Here is a 23868-nt window from a genome sequence, read left to right on the forward strand (position 1 = left end):
AATCAATCATTCTTAAATCAATCCAAACTGCTGACACATTTCCCATTAAATCCCAATAGCATCTAATGGCCCCATGCACCTGCCATCTAGTAGGAGGAGGAAGTAATCGTTTAATAAATCCCATCTAAATACCCAGGTGTGATTTTCAAAATTCCATACTTTAAAAATTTATTTGCAATACATTTTAATGATTTAATATTTAAAGTGTACAACTGAACACCCTCCTGAATAAACCTAGTAGAATTATTCTGTTTAATGTTACCTGGCTTTCAGGATTTTTAAGTTACAGGCACATTGTTTACAATTAAACCTGGACAGTGGGCACCTGCAAATAAAGCAAAGCAGGCAGCCTGTGGGGCCCTCCCTCCCCAGAGCTCACCTGCACATCCCCTGGGAAATAAATGACATGATGCGGCCTGTGCCCCAGCTCCTGCGCATGGCAGAACAGCATATCGTTGCTTTTGGAGGGCTCGTAGCCCGGCACGGCTGGCAGCCTGAGCAGGTGAGGCCCGGCGTACGTGGAGCTCACCCCCGCGCACATACCGACCAGCCTGGTCTCGGCTTGAAGCAGCAGGTTGCGGGCACGGCGGAGAACCTGGGCCAGGAAACGCATGAAGCTGCGGTAACCAAGGCTCAGTCACTAGGCTATCACTAAGGGCCGCGCGTGACGTCAGCGCGCAACGCCCAGGCAGGCTGCGTGCCCATGGTTTCACTGGACGCTCTTTCAATCTCCTTCCTTGTTCTGCAATCAAAGCAACGCGCCGCTAGGGGCGCAGTCACCACTGAGAAACAGAGATGCTGGCAGAGCATCACGGGAAATGTAGTTCATAACAGCTGCACTAATTAAAGCTATACCCTTAGCTGCCAGTCTCTCTCTGTCTCTTTATCTCTCTCTCTCTCTCTCTCTCTCGCCCCACATGGGGGGTTATTCAATAAATAGTGGATTCTAGCTAGTTAAATACTGAATTATAATAGTGAGACTAAAGTAAATACAATTTAACTCTGGCAGACTTAGACATTTTTCACATTCTAGAGTTCATGATATTCTGTTTTTAAATCATTATAATTTGGTATTTATGGAATAAAACTAGGGATATACAGGGAGAATAGAGAATTAGAATATGTAGGTATGCTTATGCTATATATAACTATGGGTTTATTCAATAAAACTTGAATTGTATCACATTAACCTCTGAATTGCAAAATGTAGCAATTTGGAATAAAAAATAAATAAATCAAACTTGGCTATTGTGAGAGCCTGGATATATTTTACACTACATTTTGTATAAGGATTTGATACAATTCTGAGATTGTAACTGAGGTCTACCTTGCATGCAGTATAAGTGTATTCCCAGTAGGAGAAAACTATGTGGACATTGCAACTCTGCTAAATTTGGGCTGTGTGAGCTGCCATAGCACTACTAGCTGCAGCAGGTCGAGCAAATAAACTGAAAACGTGTGAAAAAAGGTACAAACAGTGTAAAGATGACCACTTATTCAACTTGTAGTGAGGAGACTGGGGTACTCTCACATGCTTTTTATAATGAGTTTTTAAATGTGTAAATACAGTACTATTGTTGATTTGGCTAAAAGTTGCTCAGTCAACCAAAGGGGTACATTCACTAAACTTAGCATTGTAGCAAATTGAAACCCAAAAAGGCAACAGCTTTAGAAAACTGATCAAGCTCTGCCATAGTCACAGCTTGAGTGCTTTTGGCTTATAGGGGCAGTCCAAGCACCTTAACTGTTACATGTCAAAATGGTATAAAATATAGTAGTGAATAAACGCTAAGGACTTGGCAATATGAATCCTAATTCTTATAATCCCTACAAATAAAGAAAGGTATGATGCAGCCTGTGCCGTATTCACTAAAAGGCTAAAAAAAAAAAAAAAAAAAAGCTGTGTTTTGTGTATTTTAATCCTTGCTGTGACAATCCCTTCTTTTTTTAAATGGAAAAAGTATAGTAAAGTCAAAAACTCTCCTTAAATCCAGCATCAGTTCCAAGTTTTTTACACCCATATCTGCCTTCAATCACATCACCCTCCTCACTTCACTGTCCAATGAAATGTTTCTCATAGAGAAGCATTATTGGACCTAGAGCCCATGTTCGGCAGGGGCATGCTGGGGCAGGGAGAGAAAGCAGCTGGATGTAAGAAGGGACAGTGTCTGCACTGGGCATTGTATACATCCTATGCATTGTCACTCCTCTCTTTCATAATGTAACACTATACAAACTGCTTGCTCTATGATCAATTCAATACATTAAAGGGACACTCCAGGCACCCAGATCACTTCTGCCCATTGGAATGGTCTGGGTGCCAACTCCCACTACCCTTAACCCTGCAAGTGTAATTATTGCAGTTTTCCTAAACTGCAATATTTACCTTGCAGGGTTAACTCCTCCTCTAGTGGCTGTCTACTAGACAGCCACTAGATGGCACATCCGTGTTTATAGCACACATTCCGTGTGCTATAACGTCGCTGGACGTCCTCACGCTTTATGACGACCTCCAGCGTTGCCGAAATCCCCATCGATAAGCATTGAAGGCATTTTTCAATGCTTTCCTATTGGGAGGTCTAATGCGAGTGCGCGGCATTGCCGCGCATGCGCATTAGGTATCCCCTGCCGGCGGCTGCGTGTGCTCAATAGGTCTCCCCCGCTGGAGGGTCACTTTAAGTGGGTACCCATTTAAAGGGACCCAATAGGCAATATATCTACTATAGCTCATTATTATTAATATTGCCATTTATATAGCGCCAACAGATTCAGCAGCGCTTTACAATATTATGAGAGGGGGGATTTAACTGAAATAGGACAATTACAAGAAAACTTACAGGAACGATAGGTTGAAGAGGACCTTGCTAAAACGAGCTTACAGTCTATAGGAATAATGGTTATGGTTTAAAAAGTGTTTGCATGCCCAACCTGTGTTTTTTTTTGTTTTTTTTCTTCAAACTATTTTCTACTTTTATGGCTTCTATCAGTTTACAAAACTGTCTCTAGAACTAGTTATAAAACCCTGCTTGACAGCAGTTTGTGGGAGATGGTCAGACCTTGTTGATCAGAATGAAAGGCTTCTGATTCATAGTGCATCTTCCACGTGAGGGAGAGGGTGCTTTAAACTGGAGTCAGCTTTTCTAAGCAGTGATGTTTCAGAATCTTGGTAGGTATGTTCATTTTCAAATTTGTATGTATTTTCTATATAAAGCATTAAAACTAGCAGGTAATTTTTACCTCATTGTTTCCCTAAGATGTCTCACATAATTTGTTATTTATGAAGAACATTGTCCATTTAAAAAAAAATAAAAAAATCTACATACCAGAAATGTAAGGATAGGGCCGTAGAAATTCCATGTACTGACATTGGCAAGAGATCATGCATTGAAGCTCAAAGTTAGCCTCATAACTTTTATAGGAGAGCTCTGATTAAATGACTGCTGACCAGCTCTATGATGTCTAAACATTGTAATATCAGTCTCAAAGTATTTGACTATTTAACCGTTTTAAAATTCCATACATCTCTAGATCAGATATTTCCTTCTTTTCATGCATTTCAAACACTCACTGAACATTTAAATTTAACCATATCTTTTTACCAGGTGCTGAAACCATTCTACACCTTTTTACTCTACTGCTACTGTGACGTTGACAAATAGTTTTGGGTTTTTGTTTTATAAGAACCAAATTAGAAGCAACAGCATTACAACATAGCTGCACAGTGACATAGCTATAACCCATATAAAACAAATAAGCAGATTTTACAATGCAATGTGAATGTAGAAACAAAGAGCAACATATATTCTACACCACCTAGTGTATGTTTTATGGAAAAATATCATCAGTTAAAGCGGCACTGTCATGCCGAATCCCGTTTTTTTTTTTACCCCCCTCCCGCCTCCACTACATCCAATTGACCCCCTAGTCACCCCCAAATGCCCCTAAGCCCCCCAGATTACCTATTTTTAAATCTGTATCTTCTGCCCCGATCTTTATTCAGGGCGCCGCCATCTTTGTGTGGGTAGGTGAAGTCCCTATGGGACACGTCATCTACCCACACTAGACAGACTGTGAGATTCCCGCACATGCCCAGTGAAACACCTGGACATGCGAACGGGAATTTCACCTATTCATTCATTCATCAGACAGACGAATGAATGAATAGAAAAAAATCAGACAAACAAACTAACACTGAGTATCAGTGTTCGTTTGTTCGATCAGTTTATTACAAGGAGGGAGCTACCGACGTGCAGCTCCCTCCTTGTAATATGTAAAAACAGAAGCGGTGGGGAGCTGTGCTCCCCACCACTTCATAAGCCCCCCAGGTCCCCCCCTCACTCTATGGGGGTCAATATGACCCCCATAATAGCACAAGGGAGATTAAAATCTCCCCAATGCCCCTACTCGCTATACCGCGAGTAGGGGCATGTCCACTAAACAGTGAGCAGCCTGTGGCTGCTCACTGTAAAAACATAAATGGTAATAAGGGGGGGGGGGCTACTGTCCTCCCCCCTGGCCCCCACCCCTGCGCGGTGGGTGGGGGCACTAATAAAATAATAAGGGGGGGGACCTACTGTCCTCCCCCCCAGCCCCCACCCCTGCGCGGTGGGTGGGGGCCCTAATAAAATAATAAGGGGGGGGACCTACTGTCCTCCCCCCGGCCCCCACCCCTGCGCGGTGGGTGGGGGCCCTAATAAAATAATAAGGGGGGGGGACCTACTGTCCTCCCCCCCTGGCCCCCACCCCTGCGCGGTGGGTGGGGGCCCTAATAAAATAATAAGGGGGGGGACCTACTGTCCTCCCCCCTGGCCCCCACCCCTGAGCGCTGGGTGGGGGCCCTAAATAAAGATTTAGGGCCCCCACCCCTGCGCGGTGGGTGGGGGCCCTAAATAAAGATAGGGGGGGGACCTACTGTCCTCCCCCCTGGCCCCCACCCCTGCGCGGTGGGTGGGGGCCCTAATAAAATAATAGGGGGGGGGACCTACTGTCCTCCCCCCCTGGCCCCCACCCCTGCGCGGTGGGTGGGGGCCCTAATAAAATAATAAGGGGGGGGGGACCTACTGTCCTCCCCCCCTGGCCCCCACCCCTGCGCTGTGGGTGGGGGCCCTAATAAAATAATAAGGGGGGGGGACCTACTGTCCTCCCCCCCTGGCCCCCACCCCTGAGCGGTGGGTGGGGGCCCTAAATGAACCCCCCCCCCATCAAGGTGACTAGGGGTCCCAAGCCCCTAGTCACCCCCCCCCCACCCAAAACATTCTATCCCCTACCTACCCCCCTCACCCTAAAAATAGTGAGGGGGAATAAAATAACTAACCTGTAAAAAAAAAAAAAATGAAACTTACCATTTGACGTCTTCTTTTTTCTAAATTCTTCTTTCTTCAGCCCCCAAAAAGGCCAAATAAAAATCCATCATACCCGTCGCACTTTAAAAAAAAACAAAAAAAAAAACCGAGCGCAAAAAAAAAATTAATCCATGTTCACCCATGGAGGGCACGCCGCGTACTGAGCTCCGCAGGGCGGGTCAAGGCTTATATAGCCTTGCCCCGCCCTGCAATTAGGCTTAGAACACACTGATTGGTTGGTTTAAGCCAATCAGAGTGCTCTGTGTCATTTTACAAGCGTGGGGAAATTCCAAAGAACTTTCCCACGCTTGTAAAATGACACAGAGCACTGTGATAGGATGGTTTTCAAGCCATCCAATCACAGTGCTCTGTGTAATTTTACAAGCTTGGGAAAGTTCTTTGGAATTTTCCCACGCTTGTAAAATGACACAGAGCACTGTGATAGGATGGTTTTCAAGCCATCCAATCACAGTGCTCTGTGTAATTTTACAAGCTTGGGAAAGTTCTTTGGAATTTTCCCACGCTTGTAAAATGACACAGAGCACTGTGATTGGATGGCTTGAAATCCATCCTATCACAGTGCTCTGTGTCATTTTACAAGCGTGGGAAAGTTCTTTGGAATTTTCCCACGCTTGTAAAATGACACAGAGCACTGTGATTGGATGGCTTGAAAACCATCCAATCACAGTGATCTGTCATTTTACACAGCGTGGGAAAGTTCTTTTGAATTTTCCCACGCTGTGTAAAATGACACAGAGCACTCTGATTGGCTTAAACCAACCAATCAGTGTGTTCTAAGCCTAATTGCAGGGCGGGGCAAGGCTATATAAGCCTTGATCCGCCCTGCGGAGCTCAGTATGCGGCGTGCCCTCCATGGGTGAACATGGATTAATTTTTTTTTGCGCTCGTTTTTTTTGTTTTTTTTTTTTAAATTGCGACGGTTATGATGGATTTTTATTTGGCCTTTTTTGGGGGCTGAAGAAAGAAGAATTTAGAAAAAAGAAGACGTCAAATGGTAAGTTTAATTTTTTTTTTTTTTACAGGTTAGTTATTTTATTCCCCCCTCACTATTTTTAGGGTGAGGGGGGTAGGTAGGGGATAGAATGTTTTGGGTGGGGGGGGGTGACTAGGGGCTTGGGACCCCTAGTCACCTTGATGGGGGGGGGTTCATTTAGGGCCCCCACCCACCGCTCAGGGGTGGGGGCCAGGGGGGGGAGGACAGTAGGTCCCCCCCCTTATTATTTTATTAGGGCCCCCACCCACAGCGCAGGGGTGGGGGCCAGGGGGGGAGGACAGTAGGTCCCCCCCCTTATTATTTTATTAGGGCCCCCACCCACCGCGCAGGGGTGGGGGCCAGGGGGGGGAGGACAGTAGGTCCCCCCCTTATTATTTTATTAGGGCCCCCACCCACCGCGCAGGGGTGGGGGCCAGGGGGGGAGGACAGTAGGCCCCCCCCCATATTATTTTATTAGGGCCCCCACCCACAGCGCAGGGGTGGGGGCCAGGGGGGGAGGACAGTAGGTCCCCCCCCCCTTATTATTTTATTAGGGCCCCCACCCACAGCGCAGGGGTGGGGGCCAGGGGGGGAGGACAGTAGGTCCCCCCCCTTATTATTTTATTAGGGCCCCCACCCACAGCGCAGGGGTGGGGGCCAGGGGGGAGGACAGTAGGTCCCCCCCCTTATTATTTTATTAGGGCCCCCACCCACAGCGCAGGGGTGGGGGCCAGGGGGGGAGGACAGTAGGTCCCCCCCCTTATTATTTTATTAGAACCCCCACCCACCGGGCAGGGGTGGGGGCCAGGGGGGAGGACAGTAGGTCCCCCCCATCTTTAACCCCCGCGCAGGGGGGGGGGGGGGGTTATTAGGTGTTTTTTTTTTTTTTTTTTTTACAGTGAGCAGCCACAGGCTGCTCACTGCTTACTAGACATGCCCCTACTCGCGGTATAGCGAGTAGGGGCATATTATTTACTAATACTAAGTAATCTTTACTTAGTATTAGTACATTTGGCTTCAAGACCAATTCAGGTCTTTCAGCCTTTTAGTAGATAGCTCCCTGATACCGTGGGAATTAGGGAGTTATCTACTAAGCGGCTGCAAGATGCAGCCACAGCAATGAATAGGATCGGAGTTTCATTCATTTGAATGAAATTCCGATCCGAACAAAGTACCGAATTGCATCCTAACACCAATGGAGAAACAGTGCTCATTCTGTTAGGATGCAATTCGGCAGTTTTGCCGGCGTTCTGTCTAAGTGACAGGACTTTCGGCAATACTGACAGGAAGCATTGTGGGAACTGGGAGGAAAGCTAGGGATCATGGGAAAATTGCTCTGACCAGCGGAAATGAAGCACACTTTGCTCCTCCGCTGGTCAGAGCTGGTCAAGCGGAGGAATCCTCCATAAGACAAAGAGTCCCTACTTTGTCTTATGATTTTAAAGAAAACTAAAGAAGAATGGAAGAAAAGAATAACAGATCCTGAGAGAGGGGGAGAAGAGGAAGAGATTGAGGAAAGGTAAGTTCGGCATGACAGTGCCGCTTTAAGTATTTCTGTATGAAAAGGTTGCTTGACCCACTTGTGTGTAACAATAGACTTTGAGTAATGTGCTTATTATGGACCAGTTGCACATCTCCCAACAATGCTGTTTTCAACAGGACTGTTCATATTTGTGGCTCTTGGCCCGCTTCCCCAGGTTAGTTAATGCTGGCCCACAATGAATGCAGTGTGAACATAATCATTATTAGATGCACTTGCTCCATGTAAACTCTACTCTGGACATCCAACCAATGCCATAGAGCTACAACAGCTCTCTACACATAGGCAATCCAAGGCGAAAAGGTAGCACTGATGCTGGTAAGTCTGGCATACATGCAAACCTGACTGATGTAACCCCTTTTAGCCTGGATTGACATGTTTTGCACTATTGTATCATTACTCTATCCTCTGTAGGCATGTGCATGGGGAAAATTTTCGGTTCGGTTTGGCATTCCAAAATTCGGAATTTTCACAGTTCGGGACTTCGGCACTTCAACACTTCGGAACTTCGGCAACTAAGGCAACTTCGGCAGTTTGACACTTCGGGACTTCTTTTGCAGCCGCTTAGTAGATAACGCCCTAATTCCCATGGTATTAGGGAGTTATCTACCAAAAGGCTGAAAGACCTAAATTGGTCTTTCAGCCAAATTTACTAATACGAAGTAAAAATTACTTAGTATTAGTAAATTGTGCCCCTACTCGCAATACCGCGAGTAGGCGCATGTCTATTAAACAGTGTGCAGCCTGTGGCTGCTCACTGTTAAGAAAAAAAAAAAAAGGGTCCCCCCTCCCTGTGCGGGTGGGGGCCCTGAAGCAAAAAAAGGGGGGAGGACCTATTGTCCTCCCCACCGGCCCCCACCCCTGAGCGGCGGTGGGGGCCCTAAATAAAAATTGGGGGGGGGACCTAATGTCCTCCCCCCTGGCCCCCACCCCTGAGCGGTGGGTGGGGACCCTTAATAAGAATAATGGGGGGGACCTAATGTCCTCCCCCCTGGCCCCCACCCCTGAGCGACGGGTGGGGGCCATAAATACAAATCGGGGGGGGGACCTAATGTCCTCCCCCATGGCCCCCACCCCTGAGCGGCAGGTGGGGGCCTTAAATACAAATGGGGGGACCTAATGTCCTCCCCCCTGGCCCCCACCCCTGAGCGGTGGGTGGGGGCCCTAAACAAAAATAAGTGGGGAGGACTTATTGTCCCCTCCCTGGCCCCCACCCCTGAGCGGCGGGTGGGGGCCCTAAATACAAATGGGGGGGAACCTATTGTCCTCCCCCCTGGCCCCCACCCCTGAGCGGTGGGTGGGGGCCCTAAACAAGAATAAGGGGGTGACCTAATGTCCTCCCCCCTGGCCCCCACCCCTGAGCGGTAGGTGGGGGCCCTAAAGGAAAATTTAACCCCCCTCCCCCCCAGGTGACTAGGGGTCTCCAAACCCCTAGTCACCCCCTCCCCAAAAAAATAAACTCCTACCTACCCCCCTCACCCTAAAAATAAAGAGGGGGACCCCTAGTCACCTGGTATCTGTAAAAAGAAACTTACCATTCGATGTTTCCTTTCTTCTAAAATCTTCTTTTTTCAGCCCCAAAAAAGGCCAAATAAATATCCATAATAACCGAAGCAATAGAGAAAAAAAAAAAAAACGAGCGCAAAAAAAAAAATCCATCTTCACCCTGCGAGGGCTCCGCGCAGACTGAGCTCTCCAGGGCGGGGGAAGGCTTATAAAGCCTTCTCCCGCCCTGCAATTAGGCTCAGAGCACTCTGATTGGTGGGTTTAAGACATCCAATCAGAGTGCTCTGACAGGTAAATGAAGAGACTGACAGGTAAGTCTCTACATTTACCTGTCACAGCACTCTGATTGGTTGGTTTGAAATCCACCAATCAGAGTGCTCTGTGTCATTTTACACAGCGTGGGAAAGTTCTTTGGAATTTTCCCACGCTGTGTAATTTAACTGATAACACTCTGATTGGTTACTTAATCCACCAATCAGAGTGTTATGAGTCAAATTACACAGCGTGTAAGAGCATTCTGATTGGATGGCTTAAACCCACCAATCAGAGTGCTCTGAGCCTAATTGCAGGGTGTGGCAAGGCTTTATAAGCCTTCCCCCGCCCTGCAGCGCTCAGTCTGCGCGGAGCCCTCGCCGGGTGAAGATGGATTATTATTTTTTTTTGCGCTCGTTTTTTTTTTTTTTATTGCTTCGGTTATTATGGATTTTTATTTGCCCTTTTTTGGGGCTGAAAACATTAGACATTAGGTCCCCCCCTCCCCCCAATTTTTATTTAGGGCCCCCACCCACCGCTCAGGGGTGGGGGCCCGTGGGGAGGACAATAGGTCCTCCCCTCTTTTTTTTACTTTAGGGCCCCCACCCGCTCACTGTTTAATAGGGCCGCCACAGGCTGCTCACTGTTTAATAGACATGCCCCTACTCGCGGTATAGCGAGTAGGGGCATAATTTACTAATACAAAGTAATCTTTACTTAGTATTAGTAAATTTGGCTGAAAGACCAATTTAGGTCTTTCAGCCTTTTAGTAGTAGCTCCCGAATACCGTGGGAATTAGGGAGTTATCTACTTATTAATTCCTGTCATTACACTGACTGGCTAAGTAATTTACATTTTATATGAATGTATGTTACTTGATTGTTGTAAGTGTTGCAAATGCTTACAGCTGAATCCTGTCTGTTTGTATACTTTTTATTTGAAATTGTATACAGTGTAACATTCTTCTTCTTTCACTGGGTAAGTATATTCGTACTTAGGCAATACTGTGCTTCGGAACTTCGGCACTTTGACACCTCGGAACTTAGGCAACTTTGGCAACTTCGGCAACTTCAACTCTTTATTGGCAGAGGTGAGGCCGTGAGATCACGGGTGGCAGAGGGAACTATAATACAGGTTTATATTCACAACACTATAGTATCCCTTTAAGAACCAGGCAAGAAAGGTGAAGGGTACATATTGTTATCCTAGATGGTACCATGTGCAGGGATTTTGATTAAAATATTTTATTGCTTGTTTACAGAAATCTGCCATGACATCTAGGAAACTTGGGCTGCGGTTAGCTGCCTGCCTTCTTAATGTTTCAGAAGCCAGAAACAAGCATATTGTAGAAAAAATCGCAAATGCTGCTTTACATGACCAACATGGTAAGTATGATTAAATTGTTTTGTACTCTGTGTATGCTATACTTTATGTACACATATATAAGAAATGTGCAAGGTGATTTTCTTTTCCACCTCGCTACCATCCCAAAAATTCACAATAGTAACGGTTGAAAGGAAGATCGCAGAATTACAGCCGTCCTAATTCTATGCTAATCTTAAAGGGGCATTTTAAGCAATCGAACCCCTGGTTTAATTTCAGAACATAGGTAATGGTTTGATATAAACCAATAAACCAGGTCTCTACAGCACCCAGAGTCGGCCCCTGACCACGCCAGGCCAGCACATATACTGTGGAATTATACTGCCCCAATATAAAAAAATCACTGTTTATTCGATATAAAACATGCATGGATTTAAGTATGCATTTTTCTTAATCAGTTTTTTGAATGGGGAGCTACTGATTGGCTTAGAGCATGGGTTCCCCCGTTAATTTTTCCCGTGGAACTCTTTAACATAGTGTATCAACATCGTGGAACCCCTCCCCCTCAAAAACAAACAAACAATTTTGCACCATTGCATAAATCTTTCAATTAGCAGAGCATAATGTTTTTTTTGTTTTTTTTTACTATATATACACACTAATTTCTACAGATATTAAACAGATTGCAGTACTTAGGAGCAGTTATGTTTTTGTGTGTAGAGTTGGTGTTTGTATGTTATTTTATCGTTTTAATACAAGGATGTATTTGTATGGAATGTTAGTATTTGCGTGCAGTGGTGTATATGGATGTAGTGTTGTATTTTAAATGTGGTGTACATTTGTGTGTAGTATTGGCGTTTGAGTGTTTGTATATAATTTTGGAGTTAGAGTTCAGGGGTGTATTTTGTATCTGCGTTTGTGTATGTATCTGACATACAGATACACACTGGCACATTGTGGAACATATATACATACACTGACAGAAATACTGACACATATACTGACAGATACACACACCTTGGCACACAGATACACACTGGCACAATGATACATACACAGATACACACTAGCAGATACACACACTGACACACAGATTCACACACATTGGCAGATACACACACTGGCACAGGTACACACACACATATGTTTAAATTTGTTGTTTACTTACCTTTTTTCTGCAAGTTGATCTTCAGTGCTGCTGGCTGAGGTTGGTGTGCTGCTCAGTTCCCGCTGCTCCCTCTCTCCCTCCCGCCGGCATGCTTTGTCTGGGAGGAAGTGTCACTTCCTCCCAGCATCCCATACAACAGGGCTGTAACGCCTGACCGGACCCCTGTTTAGCGATATCCATCAGGTGGCCCTAAATGCTTGGGCCATCCAAGGGCAAATCGCTGCGGAACCCCAATTTTGTTCTCGCGGAACTCTAGGGTTCCGCGGAACATTAATTGGGAAATGCTGGCGTAGAGCATCAACTAACCGCGGCAGTCCAAGGCTTCTCTTTTGAAGATTTTTTAGAAAGCTGATGTTGGAGGGGCAGTGCAAAACTGTGCTAGCAAGGAGACCTTGGGGTTAAACTGTTCACGAAAGGTAAGGTAAAGGTAAGCCTGCGTCAGGGACTTCCGGGCACCATAACTTAATTTCAGTGAAGTTGTTATGGTGCCCAGGATGTTCCTTTAACATTGAAAATGCAGAAGTGTTAATTCAACAATATCAATGCAGCAAAGATAGAGGCACATCTTGGGTGCTGGGTAGACGCTTGGGTTGTGACGAGCCATTCGTAATGTTTCAATATTAAACTGGTGGGATGGCACTTGGGAACTGTAGGCAACATTACTACTACAAGTTGCTTACAGTGCTCTTTTAATTTATTTTATTGAAATCTGCTTGTATAAATAAAATCTGCATAATTATAGTAATTTTAGCTTTTGTACATAATATAGAAAAGGTTACTTGATGGCTAATATGTCAAGTTAGGAGCAGACTTGTAGCTGAACTTATAGCAGCAGTGGCCAAACTCGTTACTCTGTTTGAATCTGAAATATATTTATTTTAATGCGTAAAGACTCCCTGAGCATCCTGGAAAAATATTTATCTAAAATGTGTTATAAGATTCTAAGGATTCCTGTAAACCTGAGATGTAATATAAACCAAAATATTCCCCATGTATAAGATTGGAGCTTATTCACTAAACTGCTAAATATGAAGAATTGACAGGGTTGAAATTGTCAGTTACCCATAAGTACAAGTTGAAATGAATAAATCCCACTATATAATGTCAGTAAGTTTTATGTAATATGTCCTATAAATAATAAAAAATGTGTATTTTGCAAATGTGATTTAGAATTAAAATTGTACATTAAATAAAATAGTTATGAAAATAGTGAAGGTCTTCTAATCTCTCTAAAAAACGTCTGATTCTTCTGTATGATTACTGGCCACCATTAGTACATTGGAATACATATTATACATTTTTATTACATTTGTTTCTGTTTCTCTTCTATCCACACGGAATATGGAATAATGAAACCCTTCCTCACGGAGTCTTTTCGTGGAGCTATTGTGTTGAACTTTTGTATTGCCCATAAGTTTTTATGGGAGCCAGATTGACAGAATCATTGCCTCATCACTCACAAATTAGATACTCTCATTTAGCACATAAAGCAACACTATAAAGAATATTTGCAGCAAAACGCCTAAGGCTCTTAATTTTTAGTTTTTACCAATTTTTTTTAATGTTGTATATTCCCATTCACTAGGTACAGACTGCTTATTTGCTGAGCCGAATACTAGAGATACTAATATAGGACGAGTGCCATGTGGCTCTTTTTTCTGAGAAGAAAATTACAGTTTTTGATGACACAGTTTTCAGCATGCAAGCATTCTGGGAAATGCAGTCCACAGTAATGTGATATTCTATTTAGTTATGCACTAAAGTGTGAATTGTCTGTGTTCAAAGTGAATTTCAAATTGTAGGCCAAACTAGGCAAATTTTAAACATTCCCAAAGTCAATTTAAAAAAAAAAAATTGGCCTAAAATTTGCAATTCAATCCAAATTCACTTTGATTTTACAACAGTTTACAAATGATAGAAACACTATAGCGTTCAGAATACAAAATCTTTTTGATACATGATGCATTCAATGTATATGGGAGCCTTTAAGGCAAGTTTACTTTTTAATCAATGTCCACTTTGACTGTGCAATGTAAAAATTGCAGGGTTAAGGGACATGGCACTTCACCCAAACCATTTCAATGATATGAAATGGATTGGGGGTGCCTATAATGTCCCTTTAACTAATAACCCTATAATTATTTACTAAAGTATTAATTATCTGGAATTCAGATTGAGCTCAAAGAGAATGTAAAAGTTTTAATCAAAATAGCTGTGTTAGAATAGCTATCCATGTTAAAGGAACACTATAGGGTCAGGAACACGAACATGTAGATACATGTTTGTGTTCCTGACCCTATAGTTTTAAAAAAAAACAAAAAAACAAAAAACAAAAAACACTATCTACCCCCTTGGCTCTGCCCCTGATCTGCCTCATTGGCTAACATTAAAAATGAGAATCAAGCGCACAACTTTGCTGCTGACCGATTTTGTTCGTTTTATTAAAAACACCTAATCTAGGCAAAAAATAATGGGGGTTTGGTTACATTATATGATCATACATTGCATAAGCCTGCCAAGTCTAAAATCTCTGGCACTCTTCCCCAAAAACAATTCAGAATAATTCAAGATTAGACGAAGGTGCTTCTCTGTGCGCATATATAATCCAAAATATGAGAGCACTCACTGGATTTAAATAAATCTTATATTAAATAATCAGCAAACAAATAAACGTTTCGACCATCAAGCGGTCTTTATCAAGATCGCTTGACGGTCGAAACGTTGATTTGTTTGCTGATTATTTAATATAAGATTTATTTAAATCCAGGGAGTGCTCTCATTTTTTGGAATATATATATATAAAAACAAGATATTGGCTGCACTCACCTGAACATGCTAAAATGGGGTGCTGCTGGGGACCAATAAGTACAGTAAAAAAAGGAATCCAGCGTACTCCCTTATCTACTAAACAGCTACTTTGGTGCTGTCCAATTTTGTTAGTTTTATTAAAAACACCTAATCATTGGCTAACATTATCAGAAGTGATGATCTCACTTTACATAGGAAAGCAGTGGATTGGATGAGATTGCCAATGAGGCGGGCTGAAGGTGGAGCCAAACTTTTGCCTGGCCAATCAGCATCTCCCCATAGAGATGCATTAAATCAATGGTTCTCTATGAGGAATGTTAAGTGGCTCAATGCAGAGGGTGGAAACACTATGTCATCTGTGGAGTGTCCACTGAAGGTGTCTCTAGGCTGTTATGTAGATATACTATCTTTTCTCTGAAAATACAGTTTTTACTGCAAAATGTCTGCAGGGACTGACTATACTCACCAGAACAACTACATTAAAGGGTTTCTTTAGTGCCAGGAAAACAAAGCCGTTTTCCTGGCACTAAAGAATCCTAGTGTCCCCCCTTCGCATGTTTCCCCCCCCCCCCCCAGGGCTACAGAGGTTAAAACCCCTCCAATCCAAATTCAGATAGGTGAATATGTAAAAGAAAGGAAGATAAAATTCAAAATATAGTGTAGTATGTCGACGTTCAGGAGAATTAAATAAAAATAATGCACTTACATTTTTGTTGGAGCTGATAATTAGCTCCAAATGTATACACCTGGGCGGTACCATCCCCGCCTCTGGATATGCTTTGTGTGTTGATCCGAACTCCGGATGGTATAGAACAAAAACAGAAAGAACCAATATAGTTTAGTAGGTTCAATACACCAGAATAAAGAAGTATTTATGTGGATGTACACTCACAATTTACTGAGCCCACTATTGGTTCTCAGTGATGTGTATGTAGTGGTGTAGTCCACACACTTAGGTATACAGGGGTTCCAACCTTATTGGTTTACATAGCAGTAGATTTTCACTGGAGATATATAAATAAAACAGATATAAAATTATAGTGTTCACTGTTAAAATGGGTAAATGTACTAACAGGAAATATACTCACAAGTGGAGAGCAAAAGAGGTTTTGCTGAATCCATATGGCATAGGTGGTATAATCCAAAAAATTAGGCCTGGGCATTTTTCAATCAGAGCGGCCCCCTAAGAAGGGGGCGGGGCCAGAGAGGGTGTGTTTTGTCATCACTAATGACAAGCACGCCCCCTCTCAAAGTGAGCAAGTTGGTTCAATGCGCAGAGCCCCGCTGAAGAGCTCTGGCATTAGAAAAAGGCTTGCGCTGTGTTTGCTTTTAAATTGTCTCTGGTGTCTCCACAAGTAGGATACCAGAGGACAATTGGGCCAGGAAAGTGTATGGTGCATGTGTTTGGAGCCTGCTTGTGAAATTGCGTGTGTGTAGAGTGTGGTGTGGTATTGTGTAAATAGGTCAATTTAATTTGTGTTTGTGGTTTAATATGTGTGGCTAGGGGCTGTAGATAGTGTGTGTATAGGGGGCATAGTGTTATAGGGGATGTAGCGAGTGTGTGCATACAGGCTGTAGTGTGTGTGTGTATAGGTGACGTAGTGTGTGTAGGGGTTGTAGAGAGGGTGTGTAGGAGATCTAGTGTGTAAAGGACCCAGAGTGTGTATAGGAGATTGTGTGTGTGTGTGTATATATATATAGAGGATTAAGAGTGCATATAGGGTAAGGGATCTAGCGTGTATCTGGAGCGTAATGTGTGTGGTGGTGCAGTGTGAGGGGTGCTGTAGTGTGTGTGTGTGTGTGTGTGTGTATATATATATATATATATTTGGACGTATTGTATGTGTGAGGGGCGCAGTGTGTGTGTATTTAAGAGGGGTGCTGTGTGTGAGGGTGTTTTTATCTGCCGTCACATTCTAGGTTTCTAATTTTCTTTTTCTGTTAACTCACTGAGGGTTATTTTATATATGTGTATGTGTGTGAGCGAGGGTGCGGTCTGTCTGAGGGTGCGGTCTGTCTGAGGGTGCGGTCTGTCTGAGGGTGCGGTCTGTCTGAGGGTGCTGTCTGTGAGTGAGGGTGCTGTGTGTGTCTGAAGGTGATGTGTGTGTCTGAAGGTGATGTGTGTGTCTGAAGGTGATGTGTGCTGTGTGTCTGAGGGTGCTGTGTGTCTGGGTGTGCTGTGTGTCTGGGTGCGCTGTGTGTCTGGGTGCGCTGTGAGTGTTTGGGTGCTGTGTGTGTCTGGGGTGCTGTGTGTGTCTGGGGGTGCTGTGTGTGTTTAGGTGCTGTGTGTGTCTGGGGGTGCTGTGTGTGTCTGGGTGCTTTGTGTGTCTGGGGGTGCTGTGTGTGTCTGGGGGTGCTGTGTGTGTCTGGGTGCTGTGTGTCTGGGGGTGCTGTGTGTGTCTGGGGTGCTGTGTGTGTCTGGGTGCTGTGTGTGTCTGGGGGTGCTGTGTGTGTCAGGGTGCTGTGTGTGTCAGGGTGCTGTGTGTGTCTGGGTGCTGTGTGTGTCTGGGTGCTGTGTGTGTCTGGGGGTGCTGTGTGTGTTTAGGTGCTGTGTGTGTCTGGGGTGCTGTGTGTGTCTGGGGGTGCTGTGTGTGTTTAGGTGCTGTGTGTGTTTGGGTGCTGTGTGTGTCTGGGGGTGCTGTGTGTGTCTGGGTGCTGTGTGTGTCTGGGGGTGCTGTGTGTGTCTGGGTGCTGTGTGTGTCTGGGGGTGCTGTGTGTGTCTGGGTGCTGTGTGTGTCTGGGGGTGCTGTGTGTGTCTGGGGTGCTGTGTGTGTCTGGGTGCTGTGTGTGTCTGGGGGTGCTGTGTGTGTCAGGGTGCTGTGTGTGTCTGGGTGCTGTGTGTGTCTGGGTGCTGTGTGTGTCTGGGTGCTGTGTGTGTCTGGGTGCTGTGTGTGTCTGGGTGCTGTGTGTGTCTGGGTGCTGTGTGTGTCTGGGGGTGCTGTGTGTGTTTAGGTGCTGTGTGTGTCTGGGGTGCTGTGTGTGTCTGGGGGTGCTGTGTGTGTTTAGGTGCTGTGTGTGTTTGGGTGCTGTGTGTGTCTGGGGGTGCTGTGTGTGTCTGGGTGCTGTGTGTGTCTGGGGGTGCTGTGTGTGTCTGGGTGCTGTGTGTGTCTGGGTGCTGTGTGTGTCAGGGTGCTGTGTGTGTCTGGTGGTACTGTGTGTGTCTGGGTGCTGTGTGTGTCTGGGTGCTGTGTGTGTCTGGGGGTGCTGTGTGTGTTTAGGTGCTGTGTGTGTCTGGGGGTGCTGTGTGTGTTTAGGTGCTGTATGTGTCTGGGGGGCTGTGTATGTCTGGGGGTGATGTGTGTGTGTGTGAGGGGGCTGTTAGTGTGATTTTTTTTAAATGTAAATATTTTTTTATTAATAATAAAAAAAAAAGTTATATCCCCCCCTCCCTTCTTACCTTTAGCATGGGAGGGGGGGAGCCGTTCTGCTTGCGATGAGCCGTTCTGCCTGGGGGGGACCATGCTTCCTTCCCTGGTGGTCCAGTGGTGAGAGTGAACTCTAACCTGCCGGCTAGAGTTCACTCTTGCGAGATCTGAGCGTTGCCGCGGTAACCGCGGCAGCGCTCAGATCTCGCGAGAGGACCCGGCGGAGCTGCTGGATAGAGCTCCGCCGGTCCTCTCTGCTGCCTCCCTCACACCCCACAGCCGGCGGCCGCCTGTCAGTGTCTCTGGGCAGGTGAGGGAGATCTTTGATCTCCCCACCGGCCCATGGAGACACACAGCAGGGCCGGCGCTCGGATAGCGCTGGCCCTGCAGGGGCTGGCAGGGGAGATCCTGTGATCTCCCCTGCCGGCCTCGGCCCCACGGCCATCGCGGCCCACCAGGCATTTGCCCGGTGTGCCCGATGGCCAGTCCGGGCCTGGGCACAATCTACTGATTAAAATCAGGAAGGTCCAAAATAAGGTATATAATAAACTCTTATTTTATTGAAAATAAAATGTAAAAGCATAAAAGAGAAACACACTAACATGTTTCACCTTAGGGACAGTCTTTCTTAAAGAACACTTATGCCTCGTTTCCACTGAGCGGATCGGTTCGGTTCAGTTCGGTACAGTTCACTATTTTGGGTGTTTCCATTATGAAAGTGGTCCATACAAGCGAACCGTACCAATCCATTCAGGGTCCTGCTTCAGATGTAGGGCCATAGAAAATGGAACGGTTCGGTTAGGGCGGAACTACTATACAATCCATTGATTGGTGGAAAGGAAGAGCATTTTTTCTAAACCCCGTATGGCCCTGAAGGTCTGACTTGCAGTGGAAACGCTCACCAGAATGGGCTGGTCCATTCTAAACCTTCCAAACTGTACCAACCCGAACCGATCCGCTCAGTGGAAACGAGGCATTAGTGGCCCTACTTATACCAGCCTTACCTCTCAATATTTCATGTGGCTTCTAGGAGCACCCTTAAGAATATGAAAAGGGCCACACACAGCAGCAAACATCTTCAAAGGAGAGTTGACGAGCACATGGTATATGAGTACACAGTTCAGCCGACCTAATAAAATTAATTTTTTTATTAATAAAACCCTTATAATTGTTACCACTTTTTGAAGGGCCACATTGTATACTGTGTTGAATATTAGGGAAAATAGCTTTACACTGTAAGGCTCAGCATTAGATGCAGTTTTGCTGTGTTCTAGAAAATACATGTTATGGAAAGCTTTCTATTTGGCCTATGTGTTACTTTCTTAAATGCAGCAGCCTCTACATCAGATGTGTTTTCCCATTTAGAGTGTGCCTGCTTGGCAGCGGGAATTGTGTCTCCTAGCCACCAACATGCCAAGGTATTTATTATATTTTCCTGTTAAGTTAACAGGATTTCAGCCCTGACAATACAATTGTGTCCAATCTTGTATTTCTTTGTCTCCTTAGTAGTTTTATAGGATTAGGTTATCTGCCTAGTGATTAAGCGATTGCGCCCAGCAATCTGCCAGCCGTGTGCTGGTGGGATACCCTGAGCCTTACTTGAACGCTTCTTAGACTTATTAGTGGCTGTGGTTCAAGCAAAATTATAGCTATTATACTCCATTACGCAGACAAAACAATTTAGTTCTGCAGAGAATCAAACTGACAGCTCATTCAGCCTGCAGTTATTTCTTTCTTTCTTTTCCTGTACAGAACCTGAAGAAATTGCCAGAATTTTTTTTTTTTTTTCTATAGTACTCTGAGTATGTTATCCCATTAAGTTACTTGGTTGAGGAGTTGTTTAGTTTTGTAATTAGTAAAGATGAGTTGATAATCCCTTATTATTTACTTTTGGTCAGTGAGAATGTATATTTTTCTATTAATAAGCTTTTTTATTTTTTAATTTAATTTTTTATAAACAAACTCTTACATTTTTTCCTTGACTTTCTCCCACTCCTAGACATATCACTGCTTACTATTCCTAGCCCCCCCCCTACCCCCCCTCTTTCTCTGAGTACTCACCGCAAGGTTGTTCTTGCCACCTTTTAATTTTGGCATTTCCCATTCTTCACCACTTCATATATGTATTTTTGATACATCAGTGGTGCAATTCACTATTTATTTTTTTTGTAAGTGCTACCGATTTATATGTATATTTTTTTATGTTTCCACTGACACCACCCCACGGTAAGTAATCAAACCATTTCCGAGATGTTTGATAACGGGTTACCTCCTGTCCGGCCTCTACAGATAGCACACTAAAGGAAAACTCTGGTCCAAAATTGACATTGCCATTGTTGCGAATTACAACCTGATTTAATAATTTTGCATAAGCTTTTAGAATCATTTTTTTTCAAAATATTAAAATATCAAATATATATACTAATATATCAAAATATTGAAATATTTGTCAATATATTAAACCATTTTAAAAGTTTATCCAAAAATATTAAATCATTTGAAAAGCTTAACCAACAATATTCAATTAAGGCCTGTGATTCTATCAAGTATTTCTTAAAAAAAGATTAAATATACTTCAAGTAACCCGGTCATGGTTCTAATAGTCCATTCATGTGGTACCTTATTACAAAATCTCTGCTTATTTTAAAGAAGAAAAATCGAAAAGGCTTTTTTTCAGCTATTTTCTGTCAAAGTTCCAGTTTTCTATGGTAATCAAAGACTGTTTATTTAAATACATTTATGTATAGCTTGGATGAAAGATGAGACATGGGGGATATGATAGAAACATTTAAATACATAAAGGGAATCAACTAGTAAAGGAGGAGACTATATTTAAAAGAAGAAACACTACCACAACAAGAGGACATAGTCTTAAATTAGAGGGACAAAGGTTTAAAAATAATATCAGGAAGTATTACTTTACTGAGCGGGTAGTGGATGCATGGAATAGCCTTCCAGCTGAAGTGGTAGATGTTAATACAGTGAGGGAGTTTAAGCATGCGTGGGATATGCATAAGGCTATCCTAGATATAAGATAAGGCCAGGGACTAATGAAAGTATTTAGAAAATTGGGCAGACTAGATGGGCCGAATGGTTCTTATCTGCTGTCACATATGTTTCTTTGTTTCTATGTCCTGTTGTTCACTGCCTCCACTTTCTGGCTGCCATTGGGCATTTTAAATTGTACTACAGTCTACTAGGAGATGATGATGGTTAAGAGATGATGATGTAATGTTAACCCTCTAAGGGTAGTTATACATTTTTTTTCTATAATATAGCTTTCTTTGCTGCTGAGGAATAAAAGAAAGAGATAAGCCTAATAGGAGCCTCCGTGTCCTTTAATAAAATCATTTTTTTCAAGTGCAGACTTGACAGCTTACCCTGGTATTAAACCAGGTGACTTCTAGCAACACTAGCTACAATATACTTTAGTTCCTTTCAGGGGCGGACTGACCGGTCGGGCACTTCGGACATGGTCCGAGGGCCCGGCCGGGAGGGGGGCCCGCCATCAGGGGGCCCGGCCGCCCCTTTAAATGCTGCAGCCGCCTGAGCGCTCTCTTAAGAGCGCTCAGGCGGCTGCAGCTTCTCACCTCCCCTCCCCGTAGCGTGGCCGAGCTGCTCTGCGTCCGCGGTGCCGGCCGGAGTTATAGGAAGGTGCACACACACTGAGTGTGCACCTTCCTGTCAGTCCGGCCGGGTACAGGAAACAGAAACTCCTGTTCCGCGCGGAACAGGAGTTTCTGTTTCCTGTACCCGGCCGGACTGACAGGAAGGTGCACACTCAGTGTGTGTGCACCTTCCTATCAATCCGGTCGGCACCGCGGACGCAGAGCAGCTCGGCCACGCTACGGGGAGGGGGTAAAAAGAGAGGGGGAGGGAGGGGGGGGTAGTTAAAAGAGAGAGGGGGGGGAGTTAAAAGAGAGAGGGAGGGGGGGGTTAAAAGAGAGGGGGGGGGAGTTAAAAGAGAGAGGGGGGGGTTAAAAGAGAGAGGGAGGGGGGGGTTAAAAGAGAGAGGGAGGGGGAGGTTAAAAGAGAGAGGGAGGGGGGGGGTTAAAAGAGAGAGGGAGGGGGGGTTAAAAGAGAGAGGGAGGGGGGTAAGAAGAGAGAGGGAGGGGGTAAGAAGAGGGAGGGGGGGTAAGAAGAGGGAGGGGGTAAGAAGAGAGAGAGGGGGTAAGAAGGGAGGGGGGAGTAATAAGAGGGGGAGGGGGAGTAAAAGAGGAAGGGGGGAGTAAGAACAGGGGGAGGGGAGAGTAAGAAGAGGGGGGAGGGAGTAAGAAGAGGGGAGATTAAGAAGAGAGGGGGGGAGTAAAGGGGGTAAGAAGAGGGGAGGGGGGAGTAAAAAGAGGAAGGGGGAGTAAGAAGAGGGGGGAGGGGGGTAAGAAGAGGGGGGAGGGGGTAAGAAGAGGGGGGAGTAAGAAGAGGGAGGAGTAAGAAGAGGTGGGAGTAAGAAGAGGGGGAGGGGGAGTAAGAAGATGGGGAGAGTAAGAAGGGGGTAAGAAGAGGGGGAGGGGGGGGTAAGAAGAGGGGGAGGGGGGAGTAAGAGGAGGGCAATTGCCCCCTCCCCTGTCCGCAGGCACCGTGCGGGCAGCCGGCAGGGGAGGGAGGAAGAGAGGACCCGGGAGCTCAGCCTGCAGCTCCTCTGGGTCCTTCTTGCACGAGCACAGATCGTTGCCGAGGTTACCACGGCAACGTTACGGCTCTTGCAAGAGTAAACTCTAGCCCTGGAGCTACGGGCTAGAGTTCACTCTCAACACTGTGACCACCAGGTATTCCTGGTGGTCGCAGTGGTGAGAGTGAACTTTAGCCCCATAAACACACTGCCCCCACACCATACACATTCACACACTGCCCCCCATACACACACACTGCCCCCACACACACCATACACACACACTGCCCCCACACACACCATACACATTTACACACATTGCCTCACACACACACACACATACACTGCCCACCCATACACACACAGCCCCCCATACTAACATTGCCACACACATACACAGCCCCCTCGTACACACATTGCCCCACACACCCTACACATTCACACACTACACCCCCTCACACACACTGAACCTTTCACACAGACTGCACCCCTTACACATTGCACCACTGCTCCTATACCCTACTACAGCCTCATATCCCAGCAGACCCCAGGTAAGTTGTCAAACTGTTCTTAAACGGTTTGACTACTTACTCTGGGAGGGGGGCCCGGCCCTCCTGGCACCATAACGACTACACAGAGTAGTAGTGGTTATTGTGCATGGATTATTTCTTTAAATAATCTACGAGTGCCCCAGTAGCCAGCAAGCCAGCCAACCCACAGGCCAGCCAGCCCACAGGCTGGCCAGTAGACAGACAGCCAGCCTACGGGCCACCAGTTAGGCTTAAAGCCAGCAACCCCACAGCCTGCCAACCGCAGCCAGCAAGCCACAGCCTGCCAGCCAGCAAGCCACAGCCTGCCAGCCGCAGCCAGCAAGCCCACAGCCTGCCAGCCGCAGCCAGCAAGCCCACAGCCTGCCGGCAGTAGCCAGTAAGCCCACAGCCTGCCAGCAAGCCCACAGCCT

At 45.3% G+C, this 23868-nt stretch overlaps 2 protein-coding genes across 3 annotated transcripts in view; one reads left to right on the forward strand and one right to left on the reverse strand.

Annotated features, from left to right (window-relative positions):
* The window catches only part of C8H2orf69 (chromosome 8 C2orf69 homolog), a 10460-nt gene extending 9798 nt beyond the window's left edge, over window positions 1-662 (reverse strand). Inside the window, exon 1 of the mRNA XM_063428711.1 lies at window positions 380-662. Coding sequence (XP_063284781.1) covers window positions 380-613 — 234 coding nt within the window. The 5' untranslated portion in view covers window positions 614-662. The remainder of the gene's footprint in view (window positions 1-379) is intronic.
* A 10237-nt stretch (window positions 663-10899) lies between these two features.
* Window positions 10900-23868, forward strand: part of FTCDNL1 (formiminotransferase cyclodeaminase N-terminal like) — a 30593-nt gene continuing 17624 nt past the window's right edge. For both annotated transcript variants that reach the window (XM_063428712.1, XM_063428713.1), the window contains exon 1: window positions 10900-11019. In XM_063428712.1, the coding sequence (XP_063284782.1) occupies window positions 10905-11019 (115 nt within the window). In that variant the 5' untranslated portion in view covers window positions 10900-10904. The remainder of the gene's footprint in view (window positions 11020-23868) is intronic.

Source organism: Pelobates fuscus, chromosome 8 (assembly GCF_036172605.1).
Source record: "Pelobates fuscus isolate aPelFus1 chromosome 8, aPelFus1.pri, whole genome shotgun sequence".
In the NCBI taxonomy this organism is placed as follows: Eukaryota; Metazoa; Chordata; class Amphibia; order Anura; family Pelobatidae; genus Pelobates; species Pelobates fuscus.